Raw genomic sequence first — 26882 nt, 5'->3', positions numbered from 1 at the left:
CAACTCTAAATAAACTGCAGAAAATTCAAAACGCGGCCGCCCGGATCCTCACGCATACTCCTGCCAGAGCCTCAGCCAAACCTGCTCTGAAATTCCTTCACTGGCTCCCAGTGAGGGAACGAGTAACATTCAAAGCCTTAAGCCTGGCCCATAGGCTACTGCAGAATCAAGGCCCCCCCATTCTGAGGAAATTTATACAACCTTACAAAGCCCCTAGATCTCTTCGATCGGACAAGGAGTCCCTCATCACCGTGCCCAGATTCAAGAAAGCCCGCACGGGTGGAAGACGTTTCTCGATCCACACAGCGCGTTTATGGAACGCCCTCCCCCGAGACCTGCGGAAAGAATCGAACTACCTGCGATTCAGGAAACGACTCAAAACTCACCTGTTTCCTTAATCGTTAACCACCCCGTTTCGAAAACTGCCTCTGTTTAATACTGCTTCTGTTTAAAACTACTATCCCCCTCTTTCCACCCCCAGCCCCCACTGGTGTAGGGTTCTTCAGCGCTGGGATACCTCAGGGTGTCTACGCGCTCTATAAATTTTTTTAATAATAATAAATCAAAGCAGAGCTTTTAGCAACCAGACAATGGATACACAATGTTTTGGCACTTCTTTGAAGTGCGCCAAAATGTTATATCTAAGCCCAGCAGACATGTGAAATTGGCGGTGACATTATAATGCCAAAGAGTCCCACTGTGATTGGGGCCTGACTGGCTAGCAGGACAATAGAAGGGAGTTAGGTAACATTTACTTACCTGTGACAGGTGAGGCCTCTTTGAAGTGTGCCCATAGTGTCTTATAAAAGACACCAGCAGACCTGCCAAGCATGTATGTGACATTCAAGCAGGACTTGACACGTTAATGTCAGAGAGGATCCTCCCAGCCTCCCCAACGTATTCGATTAGGTTCAGATGGGTCATCGCTGTCCATTCAGGTCTGTCTATTGTTTGCTCATGGGACTCTTTGGCAAACACCTCACAACAGAAGAGCCATCTGCTGCCAGGTGATGGTTGGTGTCACTGAACGGCCTTAGAAGCTCTAGGCAGGGCAAAGGTAACTTCTAAAGTAGCTGTTCTAAAATATTTATTGCACATCTGACTTAACCAATGAATTGGCCTCATAAAGAAATATAGTATAGTAGCTGTTTTCTAAGCGGAGATAGCAAATATTAAACATAATATTGTATCCAAATGCTTATCTATGGAACAGCCAAACCCGCTACTGTGAAAAAAAGATTTATGGTCACTTTCACTGTAAGGACTTGTTTAACATGCATTTGTACATGTCCTATTTTTAAATACCATGCGCCCTGTCTATATTGGCAATAAGTCCTACTTAGGGCAGACTTTAAATATTTCAAAAAGAAAGGGATAGGCCTTCTGATAGCTTACATTTACAGTTAAAACCTGCACAGCCAGGCTACTGGTGATAGACCTGCAGTCATGTTTATATTGTCACTGTAGGAGATGGCAAAGTGGGTGTTGCAGTCCACTGGTAACATTTAACTTGCAGGGCATTGGTACGCTTTGGTACTATGTACTTAGGACTTATAGATAAGGTAAATGTGCCAATCAGGAATTTAAGTTTAACCATGTTGAAAGGAGGAGCTCAAGCACTTTACCACTGGTTAGCAGGGTTAAAGGGCACAGAGTTATATAGCCTGCAACAATAGGGTTTAGCAAAAAGGAGAAAAAACTGGAGAGACCCTGCAGAAATGGTAATTTCTAACACACTTTATAAATATTTGTAAGCCCCCATACCACCATCCAAACCCCGTAATCCTTCTTTTTCACACATCATTATTTTTCCCCACACTGCAGATTGATCACAGTTTGCTTATCAGCCACAGACCCTGCTTTTTAGGTCGAGCCTGGGCAGCGAATGCGCTGCTGCGAGGCATGCAGTATTGGATTATGTCGTTGAAGCCCCACCCACTCTCTGCCCATATTTGTCATTGGCTTGTGTCCTTCTCCTTCATTGGCTTGTGTCCTTCTCCTTCGTAAAAGCTGGCTTGCAAGTCATTATTAGGCTTGTTAGTCCCTCCTTGGTACCACCTTGTCTGCATTTGTAACTTCCATGACGACTGGCACTTTTACTTCGGTTACGGCACAGTATGTCTTATTTAGTCTGTATCAAAGACAATGGTCCTAGAACCTAGTTCAAACAAACCTGTGAATCAAAAAGCATTATTAATAGTAATTTGTCAAAGTACAACGGAGTTTAGTGCAATATTGTTTTAAACAAACTCCTTAAACCTTAGTCAATAGTTTAGACATCTACTGTAAAGTCAAACAGCAACAAACCAAAAAGTTTTTTTGGATTCACCAAATAATTTAATGTATTCATTTTCCGGTGAATTGTCAAGTATTATTCAGGTTTTTCAAAAAGAAAAAGGTTGCTCCAGGGGGGAACGTGCGTAAAGGAGAGGTGCTCAGTGTGAGTGTGAGATCATTTCAGCTGCTAAAATTGCTTGAGAATTTAAGTGCAACAGCATCCAAGCGTTTTCCCTGCTCCACCTCGAATTTTTTATCTGGCAAGTGTAGAGACTTCAGTGGTCCCCCCGTTCCGGATAAATCTTCCTATTCTCTTCCCTACTGTACCTTCCCCTCTCCCTCCACCCCAGCCTGACTGAAAACTCCACACACATTTACCACCTGCTCAGTACAGGTGGTAAATGTGTGTGTTAAACTGCTCTGAAAAATTAATACTGCATGGCAATTCTGTGGCTGCAGATCTACCCCATTCCAGGAGATCTAACACGCAATTGCACGGTTCTGGTGGGTAACTGTTGTATATGGAGGTTGCTGCCCATCAGTTCTGTGCAACTCGTAATCTGGACCCAAGTATTCACTTTTGACATATTCAGTATCCTAGAACCATGCACGTACTGACTACGAGGAGAACCGCCTATCCTGAGTCATTTACCTGGATAGGGCTTGTAGGGACAAGCCCCTTCTTTCACCTCAGTATTGGCGGGAATGCACAAGACTTGTAAAAATGACCACATGCAGACTGACCCCATCTGTCCTTTGCCTGTCATGCCATCAGCCATAGAAGACTTTACAACTGGGGGAAGCTTTGAAGAATGACGGTGTGGCTTCCTTGGCATTGAATCCTCAGGAAATGTGTTCTGTTCTTCAAGCTTTGTCTCAGGAAAATAGTTACTTTCCATTGTGTCCGACTGGACGGTGCACAGGTATGTTCCAGTTACTAAGGTGGGATTCATTCCTCGTGGGAGGGGATAAACTCTCTATCATCTCCCCTCCCCTTCCAGTGCTAGTCACCCACACCAGGTTCAAATGGATCTCTGTCCCAAGGAATTGACATTGTGGACTGTTGGCACTTTCGGAGTTTTGTAGTTTTCAGTCCTTGTTTCAGCCTCTCTGGCATCACACTCTTGATACCGTGGATGACACCTATACCCCTATCAGCGATTCCCAGAAACCGGTAAATCTTCCTCCATGCCCCTAGAACCTTCTGGAGCGTTGGTGTAAAATCCCTAAACCTGCCTGGCCCTAATGATGACTCGCAGGCACTAATGGGTCATGTGCTTGTATCACCAAGGGCTGGGCCTTTGTGGTATCTCCTTACAGAGGCAGCCACCCATTTGAGGGAAGGTGTGATATATTTATTGTTTATTGCTGTTTTCTATAGCGCGCTACTAACCCCCCTCCAGATGCCTCAGTCTCTTTGAGGAGTGGGAACATAACAAGGTTTATTCGTAGCAGGATAGTGTGCAACAGAACCTAGTGATGTTAACCAGTTAGTCCCTCAGGTAAACGTGGGGCATGAAGAAGATAACAAAGCCTTAGTAGAGGTCTAAGGGACCTCGTAGACACGATAACTGATGGGAGATTTGTGATTGTAAAGAGCGTTGTGGGAGAGTACGCGTGATCAATGAGTGATAGGAGTAAGACTTTACTGAGAGGGGGGGGAGTGGCTGCGCAACGGAGCATGGTCGTCACTAGTTAGGCTTGCTCTGCCGAACCCTTCTCTTACCTGACTATCCGGAATAATTATCTGACCCCCGAGCCACGAAAACTGGAGAGGAAGCCCTGCTGAACCCGTTGGAGCGGGATTTGCAACTGAAAGAAACCTGTAGCCGGAGATTTTGCAGCGACTATCTGTGGCCTAGATGTGAGGTTCAGCCGGGAGGTGGAGTGATCACCCCTGTCACGTATGTAATAACGCATATGTAATGAAGCATATGTAATGACGCAGAGCGGGGACCGGCTGGTACCATTCGCGGACCCTGAACTGCGTCAGTGCAGATAGCGTCGATAGGGCCATCCATGAGAGTGCGACTGTGTGACACACCTCAAGTAGGAGGAGGCGCATTGTGTGCCCGAAGGTAGAGACGCACTACTGGACAGCAGAGCTCCGGACCCTGTGGGCGGGACGTCGCCGGCCTCGGCTGCTGCAGGGTGGGATACGAGGACTTAGCCCTATCCATCGCCCATACCCGCGCATTCCAGTGCGGGAGAGGAGGCGGTCGTGGTGGGCAGCCCCCCATGCAGCGTAGATCTGGTGCAGAGGTAGCAGGATATTGAGGAGGAGGACGCCCTGAGCGCTGACGGAGGCCCGACCGCCTCGTGTGCCGAAGCGTGAAGTGCCACTGCACCCAACCCAGCCCACCCCCCCATCCCCAACAAAAAGCTGGGAAAACCACGATGTCCGGAACGAAGGGTTCCAAGAATGTCCAGCAGAATAAACGGGACCGTTACGTATTCCCTAAAGCATCGCCCCAGGACCAGCGGACCAGAGACAAAGCAGGGAGCGGAGCGGTGTATAACCCCCCTGAACCAACTCTCAAGGATGTCATGGAGTCAATTTCTGGGGTCCGGACGTCACTGGTACAAAGAATGGACACAATCTCCTCTGATGTCGTGCTCATCAGAGCTGAACTGGCAAAAAAAAACAAAAAAGTCAAACAATTGGAGATTACAACAACGAGCTTGGTAGAAGACGTCTCGCACCTCCAAACCAAAAGCCACGACCTGCAGCTCTTTTGAAAGTTTGCTGAAAACAAGCTTGACGACTATGAAGGGCGCACCCGCCGCAATAACGTACGAATACTGGGTGTGCCGGAGTGGGTGGAGGGGCAGACGCCGGACCTATTAGTATAAGACCTCATACTTAATCATCTTCAACCTAAAGGCCTGTCAAAAATGTTTGTAATCGAGAGGGCGCATAGGGTCCTGGGGGGATAGGCCGAAGCCTGGGGCTCCCCCGCGGCCGCTGCTGGCGCGGGTGTTAAACTATCGAGACAGGGACGTGATCCTTCAAAATGCAAGCGCCAAGATACTCGTTGTGATATATATAAAAGCTCATTCATCCATTCATTCATTCATTCAAGAACGGGCCCGCCGCCCACATATGAGAACGCCGACATAACTTTTTTCCCGGACTTCACGCAGGCAGTCTAGAAACAACGTAGATCATCCCTTGCCGTCTAAAAGGCACTGCGAGACAAAGGTATGAAATATGCCATGCTGTTCCCAGCGCGTGTTCGCGTGGAGGCTGACGGCAGAGCTTGGTTCTTTGACAGGCTGCACACGGTGATGGGAGGGCTGGAGGACTGTCACGGAACCAAGTAACACAACACACGTTGAAGGAGTGAGCTAACCTGCTCATAAAGAAGATGGGTCTCAATTCTGAGACAATTGGAGGCCACTGCCTCACTGAACTGTTCCCTGCATCGGCGGGGAGCACAGGTACCATACAAAAGACTGCTGTAGACTTATCGGGGATAACCCAGTTTGGTGGGACAAAACTCCTGGGGCCCGCTCCTCCTAGCAAGCATAGCAAGCAGTGAGACATTGATAGTGCTGGGAGAGTTGGGAAGACGTAGCATTCACTTTACCCCCACACTTCTACCTTTAGTTCTTCAGTTGGGCGACAGGCAATCTGCAAGTTTGAAATCATGGGCAGTTTAAGGCCCAGAGTGCAGGGGAGCAGGGAGTGGGGTTGTTGGGATTAATTAATTGAAGGGTGTGTTGTTGCCTGTGCCCCAGTGGAGTAAATTGTGTGTGTAGGCTTATTGTCAGTGGTTTTCTGAATGGCTCCTCTGTTGCAGGCACGTGAACACTGCCTCCGGATGCTGGAGGATGCCCTGAGGAACAACGCCCTGGAAGCCACTTCATGCAGGTAAGGTTCCACCGCCTAAGCAAAAATGAGAGATGGACACAGTACTGAAGGAAGCAGTAACCAAACTAAGCACTCGTCTACAACAGCAGCCCATTTTAAAAGGCAGTGCATGCTGGTTCCCATCAGGACACTGTGTGAAAACAGCCTCTTTAATATGATGCATTGCAGTCTTTCCTCGTTGACTGTCATTTTTGGGCAATAGCAGCTACATTGCATCCTGGTTTTTATTGTCCCAACGTTTGCACGCAAGCACTGCACTGCATCTGAATCGCATTTTCACATTTTAAGAGATGGGCTCATGAGGAGAATATGTTGCATACAAACCTGAAACAAGTGATGAACTAACAACAGGCCCAGTGGAACTGCTCATAGATAGCACATGCTTACATTGCAGTTTTTGTTGGCATCCCTCTGGAACTAGCTCAAGTGGCTGTTGCCAATAGTTGATAGCACATGCTTACATTGCAGTTTTTGTCAGCAACGCTCTGGAACAAGCTCAATTGGCTGTTGGCAGTACTTGATAGAACAGGCTTACATTCCAGTTTTTGTTGGCATCCCTCTGGAACAAGCTCAATTGGCTGTTGCCAGTGCTTGATAGCACATGCTTACATTGCAGTTTTTGTTGGCATCCCTCTGGAACTAGCTCAAGTGGCTATTGCCAGTACTTCTAAGATGGCCGCTGCACCTTGTTCGAGATTACCTCACTCCTGCACCTGACAAAGTGAATGCTTAGTGAAGCGAAGTGAAGAGGGAGTGTCTGTTGTGGCCCCACTGGATATCCTCTTGATTAGCGAATGTCACTCCCATGGGCCGCATCCATAATATCGCCTGTAAGGGCATTGCAGCGTCATACCATGAGAGGCACTGGACTGTTAGCGGTTGCGCCAGACTGGCTTGGTATGCATATTTAGGGTCAGTCCTCTCTAAACACGGAATACCTGGTGATGTCTAAACAACCGAGATAAGGGAGCTAAGACGCACTAAGCCACTCCACACACATCTGCATATAAGCCCACAAAGACAGCCTACATTGTACTTGCCCCCGTGTAAGCTTTGGAGCAGTCACGAAGTTGTGAAGGCATTGCTCTGAAATGTGAGTGAGGTGCGTAGCCAACTGTAGAGCAGAACCAGCTAGTTGGTGTAGATGTCATTGCAGACATCATGAAAATCAATAGTGAATAACAATGAAATCTTAAATTTCATAATGGATAATTTCAGCAGAAGCTTGAGTATTGTTTGGTACGAGGGCTAAAGTTTGTGTACACGGTAATGCAGAGTCTAGGGATTTGAGCTAGAATGCAGTGACTGTGACAGTGCAAAAGCAATCTTGGGCTCTTTAAGGTGGGAAAAATACGAGGCAAACAAGCCTAACTCTCCTTCTTTACAACCTCCATTTTGGGTACCTGCACCCTTATCTATGCACTTGTTCAGGTTTCTTGTCTAAGGCTGTTAACTAGTTCTGGTTTATTTTGGTAACCTATTCCCCCTTTACAGATAATCACTAAATTTCTTAAACGTTTATGGTTTTAACTTTGAGCCTGAATTTCTTTACTTCACTAATGCTAAAAGTTGGGCTCCCCAGAGCATGTGACCATATATGCTTGTGCATTTAACTATTTACTGTATGTAGGCATATAAAGGTTTTCAATCTCATCAAATAAAGATGCTGAAAATATGCAGTATTGTAGTCGCTAGACGTTTAGTATGGTCTTGATGCTTGGAAACACCTGGCTGTGTGAAATCGGAATTACTCTGTTCGAGGCATATGAGCTGTAGATCGTATACTTGTGCATAGATCGCCATCTGGTGTTGGGCTCGGATGTTTGCACTTTGTTTTTGTCTTGGAAGAAGTCTTCTGTAGTTACGAGGTAGGTGACTCCTCCTTAGGACGATAGTGCACATGGGCATCGACTCCATCTCCAGATTGTTTTTTTTCCGCCATCGGATTCGGATGTGATTTGCTTTGCTCTGAGTCGGTGTCAGTTTCAAACCCCTCTTCGACGTGCAATCCCTCCATTCGATGGTATTATCTCGATCGCGACTCCCTTTCGACGCGCATCTTTAAAATAAACTCCTCGATTTTCACTGTCAATGGAAAGGACTCCTTTCAAAAAATGCCCCGGGTGTAGTGCTAAGTTTCCAGACACAGACTTGCATGAGGTTTGTAACCTCTGCCTCACTCCGGAGCACAGAGACAAGAACTGCGAGGCCTGTTCATCTTTCAGGTCGAAGAAAACCATCCGTGATCGTCCGGCTCGACGTCACAAATTGTCTTGCTGAAGGAGCTCTATTCCGGACATCTTCGGAGCTGATCCCAATGTCCAGCCGGATCAACAAGGTGATAAAGAAGACCTCTCCGTCTCTGAGACCGACGACTCTGACGTCGAAGAGGAGACACTCACCCCAGCTCAACGGTCCGTGAGTACCGAAACCCCTCTCGCAAAAAACAAACCTAAGGCTCCGGTAACGCCCTCGGGCTCGGGTGGACACCAACAACGTGTCTCACACACCCCGCCCTCGGGCCAGGCTATGAAACATAAAGATAAGCCTTCCGGCTCCGGCTCGAGCCAACCCCATTCTGGTGCTGAAAAGTCACCTTCGGCACAGAAGCACAAGACAAAAGATGTGTCACGCCCTTGATTTTGCCCTTATTTGTCGGCATCGAAGACCGCCTCGACGCCGAAGCCCTCAGCGTAGAAACATACCAACGACAAACATTCGGAACCGAAATATCTTCGGAGCTGAAAATATCGTCGGAGCCAAAAAAAGCCTCGGACTCACAAACTCCTATAACAAAATCTAAGGAGACCAAAATCCCACAGAAAGCCTCAGAAACTTGGTCCAAAGAACATTCTGATTCAAAATCTTTGGCCCTGAAAAAAGACACTTTACCTACATAACAGGTACCTGATTTTTCGGATCCAAATCAAGACTTGTTTTATTGACCCAGAGACTGGCAAAGTCATCGCCAAGCCTCCAAAAAAGAGTAAACTGGACACTTCAGAGGAGTCTGAAATACCCTTGAAGTGAAAGGAGATGAGTACTAACACCTCCCCACCTCTTTCTCCTCCTCCACTTTATCCTAATCTTCTGATTTCTCCACCTCACAACATACTTTTTCACCTCAAACATCGGATACTGAGGATGATCATATTGACAGGGAAGGAAATATAGATCCTCATGGGGATGATGCACATGACGTAGACCCTTGGGATGACTACTTCACAGATCCCGACCCACACAATGATCCAGACCTCTATCCATCTAGGCCATCACCACCAGATGACAATATTGGTTTCGCCCAATTAATAAATAGGGCTGCATAATACCATGGGGTACAATTACATTCTGATCCCTTAGAGGAAGAATTTTAACTTGAAACTGTTGCACCCTCGCAGAAGTCCACACATACCCTGCCAATGTTAAAAGGCATGCTCAAACCTGGCCCAGAAGTTTTTAAAGACCCTGTCAGAGCCAAGATTCTCAACAGCACGATGTATAAAAAGTATAAGGCAAATCCCAATGACCCGATTTACATTAAAGGTCAAATCCCTTTGGATTCTCTTGTGGTGTCTAATGCACGCAAAAGGGCAAACTCCCAGAGTAAAGGCAACACCCCCCTCCTGATAAGGAGTCAAAATTAATAGACGCATCTGGTAAACTGATTGCGTCACAGGCTGCAAATCATTGGTGGATAGCCAATGCCCGAGCTTTATTGGCCAGATACGACAGGACTCACTATGATAAGCTTGAAAAGCTCATGCAACACCTTCCTGACCAGTACAAACATAAGGCCAACAACCTTATCCAAATTGATAACAAACACCTCAATTAAATGTGTGCTAGATGCGGCTGATACCACATCAATCAATCAATCAATCAGTGACACTTATAGAGCGCGCTACATACCCGTAGGGTCTCAAGGCGCTGGGGGGGGGGGGGGGGGGGGGTGCCGCTACTGCTCGAACAGCCAGGTCTTCAGCTTCTTCCTGAAGGAGAGGTGGTCTTGGGTCAGGCGCAGGTCGGTCGGGAGGGAGTTCCAGGTCTTGGCGGCCAGGTAGGAGAAGGACCTTCCTCCTGTAGTCGCTCTTCGGATGCGGGGGACGGCGGCGAGGGCGTGGTTGGCTGATCGGAGGTGGCGTTTGGGAGCGTAGAAGTTGATCCCGCTGTTGAGGTAGCTCGGGCCTTGGTCGTGTAGGGCTTTGTGTGCGTGGGTGAGGAGGCGGAAGGTGATTCTTTTGTTGACGGGGAGCCAGTGAAGGTCTCTCAGATGTCCGGTGATGTGGCTGGTTCGTGGGATGTCGAGGATGAGTCTGGCTGAGGCGTTCTGGATCCGCTGGAGTCTCTTCTGGAGCTTGGCGGTGGTACCGGCGTAGAGGGCGTTGCCGTAGTCCAGTCGGCTGGTGACGAGGGCCTGGGTGACGGTCTTTCTGGTCTCGGTGGGGATCCACCGGAAGATCTTCCGTAGCATGCGTAGGATGTTGAAGCACGCCGAGGAGACGTTGTTGACTTGCCTGGTCATGGAGAGGGAGGAGTCCAGGATGAAGCCCAGGTTGCGTGCATGGTCTGTTGGTTTGGGTGCGGTGCCCAGGGCGGGAGGCCACCAGGAGTCGTCCCAGGTGGAGGGGGAAGAGCCCAGGATGAGGACCTCCGTCTTGTCAGAGTTCAGTTTCAGGCGGCTGGTCGTCATCCACTCGGCTACCTCTTTCATCCCTTCGTGCAGGTTGGCTCTGGCGGAGGCGGGGTCGTTGGTCAGGGAGAGGATCAGCTGGGTGTCGTCGGCGTAGGAGATTATGCTGAGGTTGTGTTTGCGTACGATGGCCGCGAGGGGGCTCATGTAGACGTTGAAGAGGGTGGGGCTCAGAGATGATCCTTGAGGGACGCCGCAGATGACTTCGGAGGCCTCTGACTTGTATGGTGGTAGGCGGACTCCCGCGCCATTAACACTAGCGTTTTGTTGCGCTAGCACGCTTGGCTTCTGGTCTCCGGATTCAAACAGGATGTACAATCTGCTATCCTAAATTAGCCCTTTGCTCAAGAGCATCTTTTTGGTCCTTCAGTTGACACAGTTTTAGAAAAGAAGAAAAAAAGTTGCAGAAACTGCTAAGTCCACGGGGGCCTTACAATTCCCTTCCCTTAGAGGCTCTTTTCGCCGCTCCTTCTACAGGGCTGGCTCCAAAACCATTGGCTCAGAACATCCCTCTTTCTCCTACAAGAGTCACACTCAAACATCCTCCAAAGGATACTTTCGCGGAGGCTACAGAGGCAACAATGGTAAAGGAAAGGTCACAGCAACAATAACCGCACATCCCCTACCACCAAATAGTGACTTCCTTGCACTTTCTCCTATCATCCTACTCCTGTCGGGGGCGTCTCTCACAGTTTCTACCTGTCTGGAATTCAATCACAACAGACAGGTAGGTAAGACAAATTGTCCATATGGTTACTGCCTGGAACTCACCTCTACTCTCCCACCCCCGGCCCCCCCAAACATTCCTCCCAGACAACGTCCAATGTCCTCTGAACATCTAACACTTCTCAAACGAGAGGTTCTCTCTCTATTACAAAAACATGCAATAGAACCAGTCCCCTTGCCTCACCAAGTCATGGAGGTTTACTCCCTCTATTTCCTAATTCCAAAAAAGGATGGCTCTCTGAGACCCATATTAGACCTCAAACCGCTAAACCTCTACATTCAGTCTGATCACTTCCACATGGTCACTCTCCAACAGGTGCTCCCCCTACTTCAACAAGGCGACTTTCCCTCCTCTCTCGATTTAAAGGATGCCTACTTTCATATTCCCATTCACCCCACTCACAGAAAATATCTCTGGTTCGTGGTAGATGGTCAACACTACCAATTCAAAGTCCTCCCATTCGGGGTGACTACAGCACCAAGAGTCTTCACTAAATGCCTTGCAGTAGTTGCAGCCCACTTAAGAAGACAGCACATTCATGCCTTCCCTTATCTGGACGACTGGCTCACAAAAGCCAAGTCACACACAAAGTAATGTAACTGCTTCACACCTTGGGATTCACCGTAAACCGTACCAAATTCCATCTCCAACCATGCAACATACAATAGTATCTAGGGGCTACAATAGACACTTCAAAAGCTCTAGCATACCCCAACCCAGTCAGGATAAGCATCATACAAGCTCTAATAGCAAAATTTCAACCTCAACACTCACTACCAGCGCAAGTGTTTATGCAATTAATCGGGATGATGGCCTCTTTCAAGAATCCAAATGCGTCCCTTACAGGAGTGTTTGGCACGTTAGTGGAACCAGGCTCAAGGTCAGCTAACAGATCTGGTGTTGGTAGACGACCGCACCCATCGCTCTCTGCAGTGGTAAAACACACAAAACGTTTCCAAAGGGTGGCTGTTCCACGACCCGGTTCCACAGATTGTGCTATCAGACGCATCGCTCACCGGCTGGGGAGCTCATCTTCAAACCCATACTATTCAGGGCATATGGACCCCTCAACAAAAATAATTCCACATAAATTACCTGGAATTGTTGGCAATCTTCCTAGCATTAAAACCTTTTCAACTCCACCTCTTAAGCAAAGCTGTCCTAGTCCGTACAGACATGACAGCAATGTATTATATACAAAAACAGAGGGGACACACTCTCTCCAGGTTTCACACCTAGCTCAAAGCATATACAGATGGGCCATTCCTCAAAACATATCTCCTTGCAGAACACCTCCTAGTAGTACACAATCAAATTGCAAATCTACTCAGTCGCCAAAAAATGCAGATCCACGAATGGGAACTTCATCCTCAAGTTCTGCTTCCATTCTTTCAAATCTGGGGCCACCGAGAAATAGACCTGTTCGCCACACACCAAAACGCAAAATGCCCAAGCTTTGCATCCGGGTATTCACACCCATTGTCCAAAGGCAATGCGCTATGGATGAACTGGTCAGGCAAATTTGTTTACGCTTTTCCGCCTCTCCCACTCATTCCGCTAATGGTTCAGAATCTCAAACAGCATTCCCTCACAATGATCCTAATTGCTCCAACATGGGCCCGACAACCATGGTTCACAACCCTCTTGGAACTATCAGTAGATCCTTCATCAAAAGCCATGCCTCTCACCCAAGCTTCTTACTCAGAACCATGGAGAGCTAAGGCATCCAGATCCCAATCAACTCAATCTTGCGATCTCCCACCTAAAGTCTTAGAGTTTGGCTACCTTAATCTCCTGCCAGACTGAATGAACATCATTAAAGAGGCTAGACGTCCTACCACTAGAGCTTGCTATGCCGCAAAGTGGAAAAGATGTGTAATTTACTGTACAAATAACAAAATCAACCCACTAGATGCTTCCGTTCAAAACATCATCTTTTCCTTTTTGCATCTACTACAATGTAACCTTGCGTATACATCCATTAGACAACATCTCGCGACAATAGCAGCCTATCTCCAAAACAGACAACATTAGTCTTGTTTAGAGTACCAGCTTTCAAGGCATTTATGGAAGGACTTAAAAGAATAATTCCACCTAGTGTTCCACCCTCTCTAGTATGGAACCTAAATGTGGTACTTACCAGGCTCATGGGTCCCCCATTTGAACCTATGCATAAATGCGAATTACAATTTCTCACCTGGAAAGTAGCTCTCTCAGAAGAGTCAGTGAACTCCAGGCATTAACCTATCAAGAACCATTTCTCCAAATTCATCAAAACAAAGTGGTTCTTAGGACTAACCCAAAATTTCTATCTAAAGTCGTCTCTGCTTTCCACCTTAACCTGTCTGTAGAACTCCCAGTGTTTTTCCCTCTTTCCCTGCAGAGAGCGCCAGAGGGCTGAACGCCAGAAGGCCATTACGAGCAGAATCTCACAGCACAGCTGTTCGGCATTACCATCACTCTTTCCCGCCGCAGTGGGGGACCGCTTGAACCTCCTGAACCCCTGCCGGAGTTTGCTGATCTACCGGAGTTACCGGAGCTGCCTGAGCTGCCTGAGCCGCCTGTGGAAGCCTGCGGGAAAGTTCACCCGCCCACGCCTCCCACACCCGTATTCAATCTGCACTTGCTCCTGCTCTGCTCACCGGGATCACCGAGCCGCAGAGGCTCGCGGCAGCACCTCCCTCTCCGCGGCTCCTGTGCATTGGAAGCCGTACACAGTTGAGCCGCGTGAGTCAAGAAAGGGGGGAGGGGGGCCGGTTCCAGCCCTGGCTCTAGTCTCGGCCAGGCTCGGTCACGTTCACGGCTCGTCACGGCTTGGCCCCTGCATGCTGAGGGCTCTTATAATCTACCTCGAGCCTCCTGCGGGGGGCATAAGCACAAGCATAAGCACAAGCAAAAGTGACTGCTGGTTGGCCGTGAGCGCCTAGAGCAACCTGAAACTCAACGGAGCGCCCTCCCCAGTGATTCCGTGACTCGGGGGTTTCAGGGGAGATACAGCAGCAGCTGCAGCAGATGAGCCTGGGATTAGCATTGGAAACCAGAGATCGGGCGACGTGTATCAGGAAGGCAAAGGGAAGGTGTGTCACAATTCCCGCGAGCCGGGGGAACTGAGGAACCGTGGAACTGTGGAACCACATTGAGACCCGCTGAGTCCCACGGAAACACCGGCTGCGACCCATGAAAAAGGAGGCAGGGGCTGTGAACCTTTTATAACACCACAGCGGGGAACCAGCAAATCACCAGCTAAAAAGGGGAGGTTAGTGGTTTCTCTTAATCCTCCCACCTATTGACATTTCATCACGCTCCACTCCCATCTTGTTCTAGACCAAAACCTGTTAGCCATCAAAATTATTATAGCCTGTTATAGCTTCACCAGTTCTTTGTGGCTCGCTCACTTACCAACTTGGACAGAACGATACATGCCACATCTGCCAGCCAGCTGGGAGACAGGCGCTCAGGTCAGGCCTGCAAGCCCAGCCCTCTAGTCCTAGTCTCCCAGTCTCAGCCTCAGTCCAATCCTCAGCCTCAGCTTCAGACTCTCCCTTAGCCTCAAGCCTCAATTTCAGTCCTTGGGGTCTAGCGAGCAAAGACCTTGCGTAGCAAGCTGGGTAGCAAGCAAGGACAAAGTCAAGCGACTCACAGGTCACCCAGCACCACAACGTTCTGGCCCTTATTCCCCTTATATCACTGGGAGCGACTACCTCTGACAGCACCGCAGAGGCTCAGCAAATTCAACATGAGGTCGGGAAAGAAAAGGGTCCACCTGGAAAGTAAGCCGAAACTCAAATCAAAAACCAAGTGAAAGGCAAAGCTGGAGACCACATTAAGCACCACCGAAACAGAAAATGTCAAAGAAGTTAGCGGGAGTTGGGCAGCGACACAAGGAGAACCTGGAGAACTTGGAGCATCCAGCGATGGAGTGTCGCGGACTGCGATCTCTCGTCCCAACCTGCGACAGCCTAAAATTACATCAAAATGTAACTTCATGAAAGATCCTTTTTCCACTATTTTCTCGTCTAGCGGGAAAATTCAGGGCCTACAGGATTCACTTCTTCCCCTATCACCAGGGGACCCGCTTCTTGCTCAATCTCCGCAGCAAGTCAGCTGCACTTCATCTCCCTCTCCCATATTGGCCAGTCAACAAGCTTTGAGTCCAGTGACAGCAGGGGCAACAGGGGCCTTGGTCGATCGCGAGACTTTCAACAAGGCCATTTCTAGATCGTCATCATCCCCAGCAGGAGACCGGGGGGCAACGCCTGTCTTCCATCTACTTTCCCCTGTTACGGTCCCAAATGCCATCCTGGCACCAACAGCCTTATCCCTATGTGCATCAAGTCAGACACATGATCCTTTCACGCACAATTCTTTCACCTGCAGAGGTGTGGAGTTCAACCAACGGCAAGAAGCCCTGAGCAGCGATGACATAGGCAACCCAAACAGCTTGCTGCCTGTAGATAAAAGCCATCTGGCCCAAACGGACAATATTAAATCCCATTCACAGCCCCCAGAAGGGGCATCAAAAGACCAGCTTGATCACAATAAAGAGGACCGGCCGAACAGACCAAACCTAGGGAGCGACGGCCTCGTCAACATAACCTATTTGGGCTCGCAAGAATGGGCCGATCTAGTTGCCACATATATTCCATCTACGCGTATGAACCCAGCTTCACCAAAGGTGGAACCACCAAATAACATCCAGGACTTTAGACTGGGTCCAACTCAGGAGGGTGCCCTCTCAAATTCAATCTCCTTGCCGACCTCCTCACTGTCTTTATCGCCCAATAAAAGGGACATCGACATGGGGCCACCAAAAAGTTCACAAGCAACAGAAGTGTCAAAAACGTGGGACATCCTGCTCAACACTATGCAACGAACTGTTGAAACTCTCCATTTTCAATCAGACAAAATGGACCTACAGCTGTCTCTTTTAGACACTCTTGCTGTCTTTGTAGGGAGGATAGACGACAAACTCGGCCAGTTAAACTCGCTAATTAGTAGGGCTCAGCAGGACGCAAAGCTGGCATGTAGTTGCGGTCCCATTATTGACAAACTTGCAGCACTTCCAGAAATCGTATCCAGCCTATTAGAAGGGCTGCCAAAAGGGACAAACACAAGGCCCCAGTGTATTAACCCGGCGAAACAGCCTCCCACGTAGCACCAATAGGAGGGTCAACTGCAGCAAGCTCCACCGATAAAGTCTCACCGGAGTCGCCATCAGGGGGTCTGCCACTGGAACTGGCCCACACGGCAATTTGTTCCTCTTCTCCTCCAAACGCCTGCAAGCCACCCCTCAATGCGAAAGGGCGGCGTCCGCTGAAAAGGAAAGGCTGGAAAAAACAAACACCAATAAGTATACCAGAAGTCTACCCACTCTTTCAAACAAGGAAAAAACCTGAACAGCTGGCCGAGAGTCCTAACGCAGCAAACCCTATTAGAAAGGATTCACTGCCTATGGCCCTCGGACTTTCCCCCAATGGAGTATCCGTAAAACAAGTCTTACTGCTTCCACGTTGGAGGATGGCAGAGTCGCATCCGACGGTAGAACCGGATCCCAACATAAATCCGACAAACATTGTCTCTGCAATGTGACTGAGGAAAGCCCCCTTATTCTACCTCAGACATCTGATCCTGTAACAGCACAGCCAACTCAAATCTCGGATCCCGCGCGGGACGACTCATCCATCCCCACCTGTGTAAGTTCCCGTTCCCATGAGGTGGCGGATCCACGGCTCCTGAGCCCTCAAACTAAGTCTTTACTCACCAGAGCTAGTATTATATCAGATTTTTCTGTGCCAGTTTCAACAACTCTCACCTTTGGAGAGATTCCTATTGGAATCCAGCCTTACTCTGACCGTAACAATTTAAGTCCTCAAGCCCCGAATAATCAGCTAATCCCTCTGTTATATCATCCAGAGGACCACTCTACCAGCATCCTCTTTACTCCAATCAAAGGGCCCATTTGACATCCTGAATAGAGGGAATTTACTACGGCTACTCAGCACCATACCAGCACTTAAGGACTTATCTTCAGCGGACCTTCTGTCCATAGAATTCATAAGAACAGATAGGCTGGATGGGAATGAGGCGACAAAAGCTATATGGACTTCCCCTGAAATTGTCAACAAAACCCCTAAGGAGCAAGGTCTCCTTAAAGTATGGAGAATCAACATAGCTGCCCACCACAACACAGGATACCCGCCGCCCCTGCTTGAGAGGCCCCAGCAGCGCCCCAATACAATTGCAACGACACGGTCCGTGCTGAGGGGCGCATTGGGTTCCTCTGCTACAGTAGCGCAGGCGACACCCATGGTAAACAGCTCAAGGCTGACAAATACGCACCGTACGATTGAACATCGGCTCATCAGGATATGCAATTCGCAAGCCAACCACCAATGACAAGGATACCGAACAGAGAAAGATCTGCGCATGGAAGCACCGCACATGGATCTATGCTCATGGAATATCAACGGGCTCTATAACAAAGTACCGGACACTGACTTTCTAAAACATGTCAAATCGTTTGACATCATTCTCCTCCAGGAAACTTGGCTGGAAGAGCCGATTCATCTAGAGGGCTATACTTGCCATCATACCCCAGCCATAAGGAAAAGCAAGTTTGGTCGTCTATCAGGAGGCCTAGCAACCTATCTTAAAATATCAACAATTGGTTATGCTCGGGCACTAAGCTCAAACTCCTTGGCCATAAATACAGTGGATTTACTACTTCACTTCGGGGGCAAGAAGAAAGAGCTACAGCTGACCAACACCTACATCAACCCTAAAAACAAAAGACAGGAGGGGAATATCTTGATGGACCATTTACATAACGTTATGACTACTCGAACATCATCAAACCTAATTTTGTCTGGAGACTTTAACCAATGCATTTTAGGGTCCTCTGTCATCAGCGACATTCAGGCCCAGTCATTCCACTGAAACATACCAACTCAAGCATTCAGCAGCCAATGCAAGGCATCTAAGGCTGCAAAGGCATTACTGGAAGACCTAGAACACATGGGCCTGAGGGTCTTAAACGGAAGATTCGCAGAGGACTCACGATCTGTGCCCTCATTCACCTAGGGCAAGACTACCTCCTCAATTGATTATACGTTAGTCTCCCTTACGTTATATCATTACGTTTTAGGTTATAATTTAGGAGATAAGGTTGACAGTGATCATCGCCCTCAAGAAGTCAGTCTAGGGGCGCTCCCTGATGATATTCTTTTGAACGCAACAGGTCCGCAGGATAGTTACTCCATCAACCTCAAACGCATCAAAACTTCAGTAGCAAATACTGCTGAGGTACTTCAAGCTGCAAAAACTCAACGAAGCACTTCAAACTACCCTTCCGGCAACACAGTAGCAGGCTGGGAACGATTCACGATGAAGTTTGCAAACAACTACTCGACAACCGTACGGCACTCTTTAGCACCAGCACATGGTGTCACAAGGAAGATCTCGAGCACCCAGAAACTAGCTATGAAATCACACAAAAAAGCGATTAATAAAACTTTAAGACGGTTGAAGCCCGGGGAATGGAACTCTTCTAGCAGAGATTCACAAACACCGTGTGGATCTCCAAAAACTGAAATGGGCAATTAAAAACAAATGAAGCAGATTTTTGGGCCAAACTCCACTACGCATCCAAGGGCAATAACAGCGCCCAGTTCTGGTCGATCATAAACAAATTGTTAAACCCAAAAAACAATGGTATAACATCTTACAAAACGAAATCGACTTGGGAATAATTTCTCGATGAACATTTCAATCATCAGGACGGCAAAACAAGGAAGCTTTATAATCTTCTGGAGAGCCGAAAACTTCAAATAAGCTCAGCACGAGAAGATGCCATATTGGTGCGCTCTGTGGCCCAAATCAGGAAATTAATTTCCAAAGGTAGAAAAGACGGCGCAGCTGGTCCAAAACGGTATTCCTCCGGCCCTTTTCAAACTTGAACCAGAATACTGGGCTGACAAGTTGATCCCCCTCTACTCATCTATTAGTAACTTTGGGCGCCTTCCTGTCTCATGGAGGGGCTCAATCATCTCACGGATTTATAAGGCGGGGGATAGACTCCTTCCAAAAAACTACCGCCTGATTGCACTCATTGATATTGAGGCTAAATATTTTGCTGGTCTTCTATTGACTCAGCTGCGAGACTGGACTACAAATCAAAGCTTAATACCATCTAGTCAAACGGGGTTTTGTAAAGACATGGGGACAACATCCAACCTGGTGGCCATCTCGTTGCTCATTGACAAGGCCAGGGTTATCAAGCAGGCTCTCCATCTCTGCTTTGTGGACTTTAAGGCGGCCTTTGACAATGTCAATCGAGATATCCTCAGGCGAAAACTGGCCTCCTGGGGGATTCCCTTGCCTCTACTAAGCCTCGTGATCGAATTACACACGAATACGTGGGTCCAGGTAAAGCTTGGGAACGGCTCGCACCTCTCTAGGCCTATTCCTACCACAAAGGGCCTAAAGCAGGGGTGCGTGTTAGCTCCAACTCTCTTCAATCTTGTAATTCCCATGCTCCCCGGTTAGGAGGCAAAGGGCTGCCCAGCATTTCCTACGCAGACAACGTGGTTTTGGTCAGCCACACGAAAGTTGGTCTTCAGAATCTTATTAACACGCTTCATGGTTATGCCGTTAAAAATCTATTAGAAGTGAGCATCAGCAAGACAAAAGTTCTGTCCATAACTGGGAACAAAAAGTCGCACACTTGGTCGCTTGGCACAGAAGCAATTTCAAACTGCTCTGAATACAAATGTCTAGGGATCCAAGTTGACAAAGGTGGCCGCTATTTAAATCAACTAGAGGCCATCAAGAGGAAAGGCATGTTAATAGCCATGACACTGAAACAGTTAAAGTCCAACTTGAGTGGTGAGACTCTCCTGCCACTACTTCGAGTAGCAAAAATCAAAATAGAGTCATCAATTACGTATGGCAGCGAGGCCCTAAGAGGAACGGACGCAAAACTTCTTGATACAACCATCTCAAAGGCCTACAGACTTCTATTTAACTTGCCATCGTACACTTCGCAGGCCCAGATTCGGTTGGAATTTGGGCTGACACTCGCACGAAGAGGCTCATACATCAAGTGCTGGCATAAATTAAAGAACTCTTCAGAAAACACCTTGAACCGACAGCTCGGGCAAGATATGACCAGTTCAGCCAGGATGCTGGCGAAAAAATACTTGGAGGAGTCCTTGGCCATCAAAGGACAGAAAGATCTATGGGAGACTCCTCTATCTCATGCACAATTCAAGCGCATAGTGAACAAGAGTTTAAAGAGTCCCTCGCATGTGGAGGACAAAGCCTCGCTTTCTCAGAGGCGCCACGCCTGGATGACCCTGTGTACATATAAATCACCAGGGCTTCAGGCATATTTTGGTCTGGGGTATGGCTGGAAAACAAAAGAAGCCTTTTTCAAACATAGGCTAGGGATCCTACCTGCCATCCCTCACCTACCACCATGGCTGAGACAGAACTACGGGACCAAATGCAGGCTCTGCGGAATCGGGACTGAAGACTTAGAACATCTACTATGTACTTGCTCGAGGCTGAATGAGGAAAGAGTAGCTCTGTTGAAAACCGCCTTCAACGAACTAGGAGTCCGCTCACGGAGACAAGCCGTCCTTGCCTGTTTTGATCCTGGTTTCCCCCCCTTAAACGGGAAGCTGGTGAAATTCCTGAAACTAGCAGAACTGAAACAAAAAAAACAGGCACTTGGCCGAGAGGATACCTCAGGATAAGACAAAGAAGCCTCGAACAATATTCTCGTACTATGTTTTATTGCTTTTTATCTTTGCTATTTCTTTTTATTCCTGTTTTTAAGGTTTTCTTTTAATTTCTCTTGAGGAGACTGTTTTTCAATGTATTTTTGTAACGGTTTTTATTAACCTAAAACAATAAAAATATTACTTACTTACCCTCTTCCAGACTCAGTAGCAGAACGGGCTCTTCACACACTGGACGTAAAAAGAGTGATACTTTACTACAGTGAAAGAACAAAATCCTTTAGAATGACTAAACAACTTTGTGTGGCTTTCTCCCCACCTCATGAAGGCAAACCTATCTCTAAAACAGGGATTGAAAGGTGGATTGTTAAATGCATCTAAATATGCTATGCTAAAGCCAAACGCACCTTAACCATTCTCCCTAGAGCTCACTCCACACGTAAACTAGGGGCATCCATGGCATTGTTAGGGAACATTCCCCTAGATAACATCTGCAAAGCAGCAACTTGGTCTACACCACACACATTCACAAAACACTATTGTGTAGACGTGCAAGCAAAACAACAAGCTAGTGTGGGCCAGGCTGTATTAAGAACACTTTTTCAAACCACTGCAACACATACAGGTAGCCACTGCTGTGTAGTCTATGCACAAAGATACGATCTACTGCTCATATGCGGTGAACGGAAAATGCTACTTACATCTGCATTGCATCTGTTCTTGGCATGTAGAGCTGTAGATTGGTATGCTCCCACCCGCCTCCCCGGATACCTCTATCGGTTCCAGTACTATCTTACTTAGATGCATCACACATGGACATCCTTTTCTATTTCTTACTAACTCCATCATAACCCTCCATGGCAAAACAATCTGGAGATGGAGTTGATGCCCATGCGCACTATCATCCTAAGGAGGAGTCACCTACCCCGTGACTACAAAAGACTTCTTCCAAGACAAAAACAAAGTGCAAACATCCGAGCCCAACACCAGATGGCGATCTATGCACAAGTAAATGGATCTACAGCTAAACGTGCCAAGAACAGATGCATTCCTTCTCGTCCTTAGTTAGCAGTGCTGACTCTAGAATAAATAGACTGTTGGTATATAAGAGTTCCTGCTCCGGTGTTCCTTGCACGCCCACAATTCTCAGCGTTCACTTCCATTTATATTGGTCATATGGACTATGAAATGAGCCATTGAGTAGTCTCCTGGAGGCTTTTTAAGTATAATTTAACTAACCCTCGTTTTAAAATTATTACAATTGATCATGTCAACTTGTTCTTTGCCACCAACTTGAGCACCACTGGAAACTTTTATCTCGATTTGGAAAGGATGTACAAAGTGCGTGTACATCAGCTGTGTGAGGCATCATGAAGTCATTGATGAGGAAGTTGAAGTGCACTTCAGGCTCAAATACAAGCAAAGGAGGATAGGTGTTAGCCAGTGGATGAAGCTCCCTCTAGGGTTGATCTAGCAGGGCTCAAGGGCGATTATATGTTTGCCGAACATGTTCTGTCAATATGGTTAGAATCATATTGTGACAGACCCCACACTTGCAGGGAAGAGGAGCTTCACAAGTGATATGGAACTGATTACTGACTGCAGGCAGGAAAATAGATCAGCAGGCTACAGAAAACCCACTCAGAAGGTACTATGAAGTACTGCAACATGGGAACCCGTTGAGAGATGAGGCAAATGTGAAACTTTACTGAGGTTGTGTGCACTGCCAAGGGTGGTCCAGGAATGGCTAGTGCTTTGGTTCAGAGATTGCAAACCAGAAGGCAAAACTCCTGTCACTGCAGGCTTTCAAGTTAACTGGAATTTTGAGGTGCTATCTTTCATTTGGTACCTTTGCTGCTTAGGAGCTTGATATTCGTTTGAAATGAACCGCGATGATGGATCATTTCAAGCAAATCACTTCAAGCACCTCATTTTCATTTATTTAGGTATGGAAATTATTCACCTGCAAGACAAACCGCAGGAATGGATTATGTGATAGTTAGTAAATGACACAGAGGAAATGGAATACTCTCTCACTGTCACTAGCAGTTTTACTGAAAGTTTTCTTTGTATTCACAAACACCACATTACTTTCTGAACATATTTTTCACTGGCTTTCACATTTAGTCCAGAATCTTCTTTGCCAATGTTACTGCCTAGCATGTGCTATGATTTACTACAAAGATCCAGTACGATGAGTGGTTTGAGTCCCGGAGATGCTGTAGTATTTATTATTGGGCACATTACAACAGATGTCGACCTGATGTAGATCCACTCTTGTGATGCCAGTAGATAGGACTGAGGTGGAAACTGTGTGTGGGAAGGCTCTAGTACTGTTCCCCTTCAGTAATGTGCAAAATTTAGGAGGAGTTCTCAAATTGTTTCCAAGTTGTGGGCTAAGATTAAGCATGCCACTGTTGACAAGGTGATTTTAGATAGAATGCTTTTGGGTGAAGACTAGTCTCCTCCACAAATGCAAGGCAAAGTCAACTGTGCATTTGAGAAGCTGGCTGCTATTTCCCCTGACCAAGTTTATGGCCCTGGAGAAGTTGATTACAAATATAGGGTCTGAGGAAGAAATTGCCTTTCCATACGCTGTGGTGCATCACCCGACACATTCCATCTGTTGCTGAAAAATCAGAATTGATAATGTCCTGATGGAGGCAGTACTTTGCTTCTCCAGAAATAGTAATAAGCTTTCTAGTGCTGTCAAGGATCTTCTCGTGGTGGAGAATATTGGAATATTGGAAGGTGGAGTGTGGATCTGGGTAGTAAACTTTCGGTTACATTGGACAAATGTCATAACCTTACAAGAGAAGTTCCTAATGATCCATTTCAAATGTTTTAGTTGCTTTTATGTTCTACCTTTCAAGTTGAAGAAATTTGAAACATGTGCTCAATATGACCAGAGGCTGGCATACCCATGTACATCTGATCTGGTCCTGACAATTATTAGCTATAGGGAGGACATGCATGGGTGGCTTAGTGTCTTACCGCATCTTCGTGCATACTCCTGCCATCTAGTTTTGGGTCCGGATGTTTGCAAGTTGTTTTTCTTCGAAGAAGTCTTTCCAGTCTGGAGGTAGGTGACTCCTCCTTTCGATGATAGTGCGCATGGGCATCGACTCCATTGGTAGATTTTTTTCCGCCATCGAGTTCGGACGTGAATTGCTGCTCTCCGGTTCAACACAGTTTCTCCGGTTTCCCTTGGTGCGCAAGACACTCACCCTCAACGGTATTGTTTTTGATCGCGAAATCTCCTTCTCCGTGTATCTTATTTACTGAAAAAACCCTCTTTCGATCGGGTAGGTCGTGGAAGGTTTTCTGCCCTACCCGCGTCGGTCCGCTTCGCAGTTGATGGAACGGACTCCATTTAAATTCTGCCCTCGTGCTATGCGAAGTATTTGTGCACCGACTCACACAAAGTGTGCAACCTGTGCTTGTCTCCAGAGAACAGGACTGCGATGCGTGTAAGGCTTTCCGATCGAAAAAGACGCTTCACGACTCTCTGGCTTGACATTGCGACATACAGAGCCAACACACAAGTTCCATTCCTTACCTCTTTGGAGAAGATTTGGAACAAGAGGCCGGAGAAGCCATGGGAGCCGAGGAGTAACAAGACCCGATCTCCATCTCCGACTCGGGCTCCGAGGGGGACAAAGACATCTTGCAAGGGCAGCGTACCATGAGTACAGATCCTCCCTTGCCCCAAAGTCCACCTCAGTCCAAGAAGAAGGCTTTGGTTCAACCCGCCTCCAGGCCACGGTCGGCACCGAGAACATGTTTCCGACGCCCCGCCCTCCGGCTAAGCACCGAAACACATCCAAAAGCCTTGCGGCTCCGAACTGAGCCGTTCAAAAACGTGCACCGAGCAGAAAGCTTTGGGATCTAAGTCAAAGACAGGCTCCGCCCCTCCGACACCAAAAACGGCTTCGGATCCGAAATCCTCTGCATCCAAAACACCAGAATCCAAAACTCCAGCATTGAAAATCTCGGCACTGAAACAAACGGATGTGCCGATTCCCTCTAAGGAACAACATTTCGATGCTCCGCCTTCCAAACCGGATCCCAAAGAGAGCTATATATTCACCCAACTACTAGACAGCTCACCACAAAAGTATCCTCACCCCTAGGGTAGATAAGAAGTATAAGCTGGCACCATCTGATCCAGCATACATAAAGGGGCAGTTACCATTGGATTCCTTGGTGGTTTCCAACGCATGCAAAAGGGGCCATTCGCAAACAACCGGTGATGCTCCACCCCCAGATAAAGAATCTAAGTTGATAGACGCTTAGGGTAAAAGGGTAGCCTCTCAGGCTGCAAACCTTTGGCGCATCTCCAATGCACAAGCTCTGTTAGGTACGACAGAATGCATTGGGATGAAATAGAGCAATTTCTACCTGATGAGTACAGGTCCAAAGCACAAGACCTAGTGCGGGAGGAACAGCTAATTTCTAATAATTCCATCAGGTGCGCACTAGATGCTGCAGACACTGCTGCTAGAGCTGGCAACACCAGCGTCCTTTTGAGAAGGCATGCCGGGCTTCCTATTTCAGGATTCAAACCAGAGGTTCAGACTACAATCTTAAACACACCATTCGATAAGGAACACCTCTTTGGCAGATTCCTCACTGTAAAAAATTAAGAAGGACCATGGGAGCTCTTCAGTTACCAGGACATGGTTTCTTACGGCGCTTCTTCTACCATGGAGGATCTAAGGATACTTCCTCAGATACTACCTCCACCACGTATAAAGGCAACAATCAACCCTCTGCCTCTAAAGGGTACTTCAGAGGGGGTTACAGAGGCAAAAATGGCAAGGGTAGAGGTAGAGGCTCAAACACATGCGCCTCTCCCTCCAATACCAAACAGTGACTTCCCTACACTTCTCACCCGATCGTTTAACACATGTCGGGGGTGTCTTTCACATTTCCTACCCGTCTGGTAGTCCATAACTACAGACAAATGGTTACTGGAAGTTATCTATTCTGGTTATTGCCAGGAGTTCACCAACAATCCTCTAAACATTCCCCCACAGTCAAACAAACTCTCAGCGTATCACTTACACCTTCTCAAACAAGAGGTTCAGTCTCTCCTTCTAAGTGGGGCTATAGAGCCTGTACCACTACGATACCGCGGGCCGGGCATATACTCCTCGTATACTTTCTCATACCCAAAAAGGGCAGTTCTCTCAGACCAATTCTGGACCTTGGAGAACTAAACCTTTACATACAGTCAGACCATTTTCACATGGTAACACTTTAACAAGTACTAACACTTCTGCAACAGGGCGACTTTCTGTCTACTCTAAACTTAAAGGATGCCTCTTTTCATATTCTAATCCACCCCGCTCATCTCAAATTTCTCAGATTTGTGGTAGCGGACCAACATCACCAGTTCAAGGTATTCCCGTTCGGAGTCACCACTGCTCCCAGAGTCGTCACAAAGTGCCTGGCGGTAGTCGCTACTCACCTCAGAAGACAACACATTAATGTCTTCCCCTACTTGGACGACTGACTCATCAAAGCCAAAACGTATTCAATATGTCTCCAACACACTCACAGAACACTACA

At 47.4% G+C, this 26882-nt stretch overlaps 1 protein-coding gene across 3 annotated transcripts in view; it reads left to right on the top strand.

Moving 5' to 3' along the window:
* RECQL5 (RecQ like helicase 5) overlaps positions 1–26882 on the top strand; it is a 912465-nt gene that overhangs the window by 794319 nt on the left and 91264 nt on the right. For all 3 annotated transcript variants that reach the window (XM_078654534.1, XM_078654536.1, XM_078654535.1), the window contains one exon: positions 6081–6151. In XM_078654534.1, the coding sequence (XP_078510660.1) occupies positions 6081–6151 (71 nt within the window). The remainder of the gene's footprint in view (positions 1–6080; positions 6152–26882) is intronic.

The sequence above is a fragment of the Lissotriton helveticus genome, chromosome 7 (assembly GCF_964261635.1).
Source record: "Lissotriton helveticus chromosome 7, aLisHel1.1, whole genome shotgun sequence".
In the NCBI taxonomy this organism is placed as follows: domain Eukaryota; kingdom Metazoa; phylum Chordata; class Amphibia; order Caudata; family Salamandridae; genus Lissotriton; species Lissotriton helveticus.
This window is presented reverse-complemented; position numbering and strand designations above follow the sequence as displayed.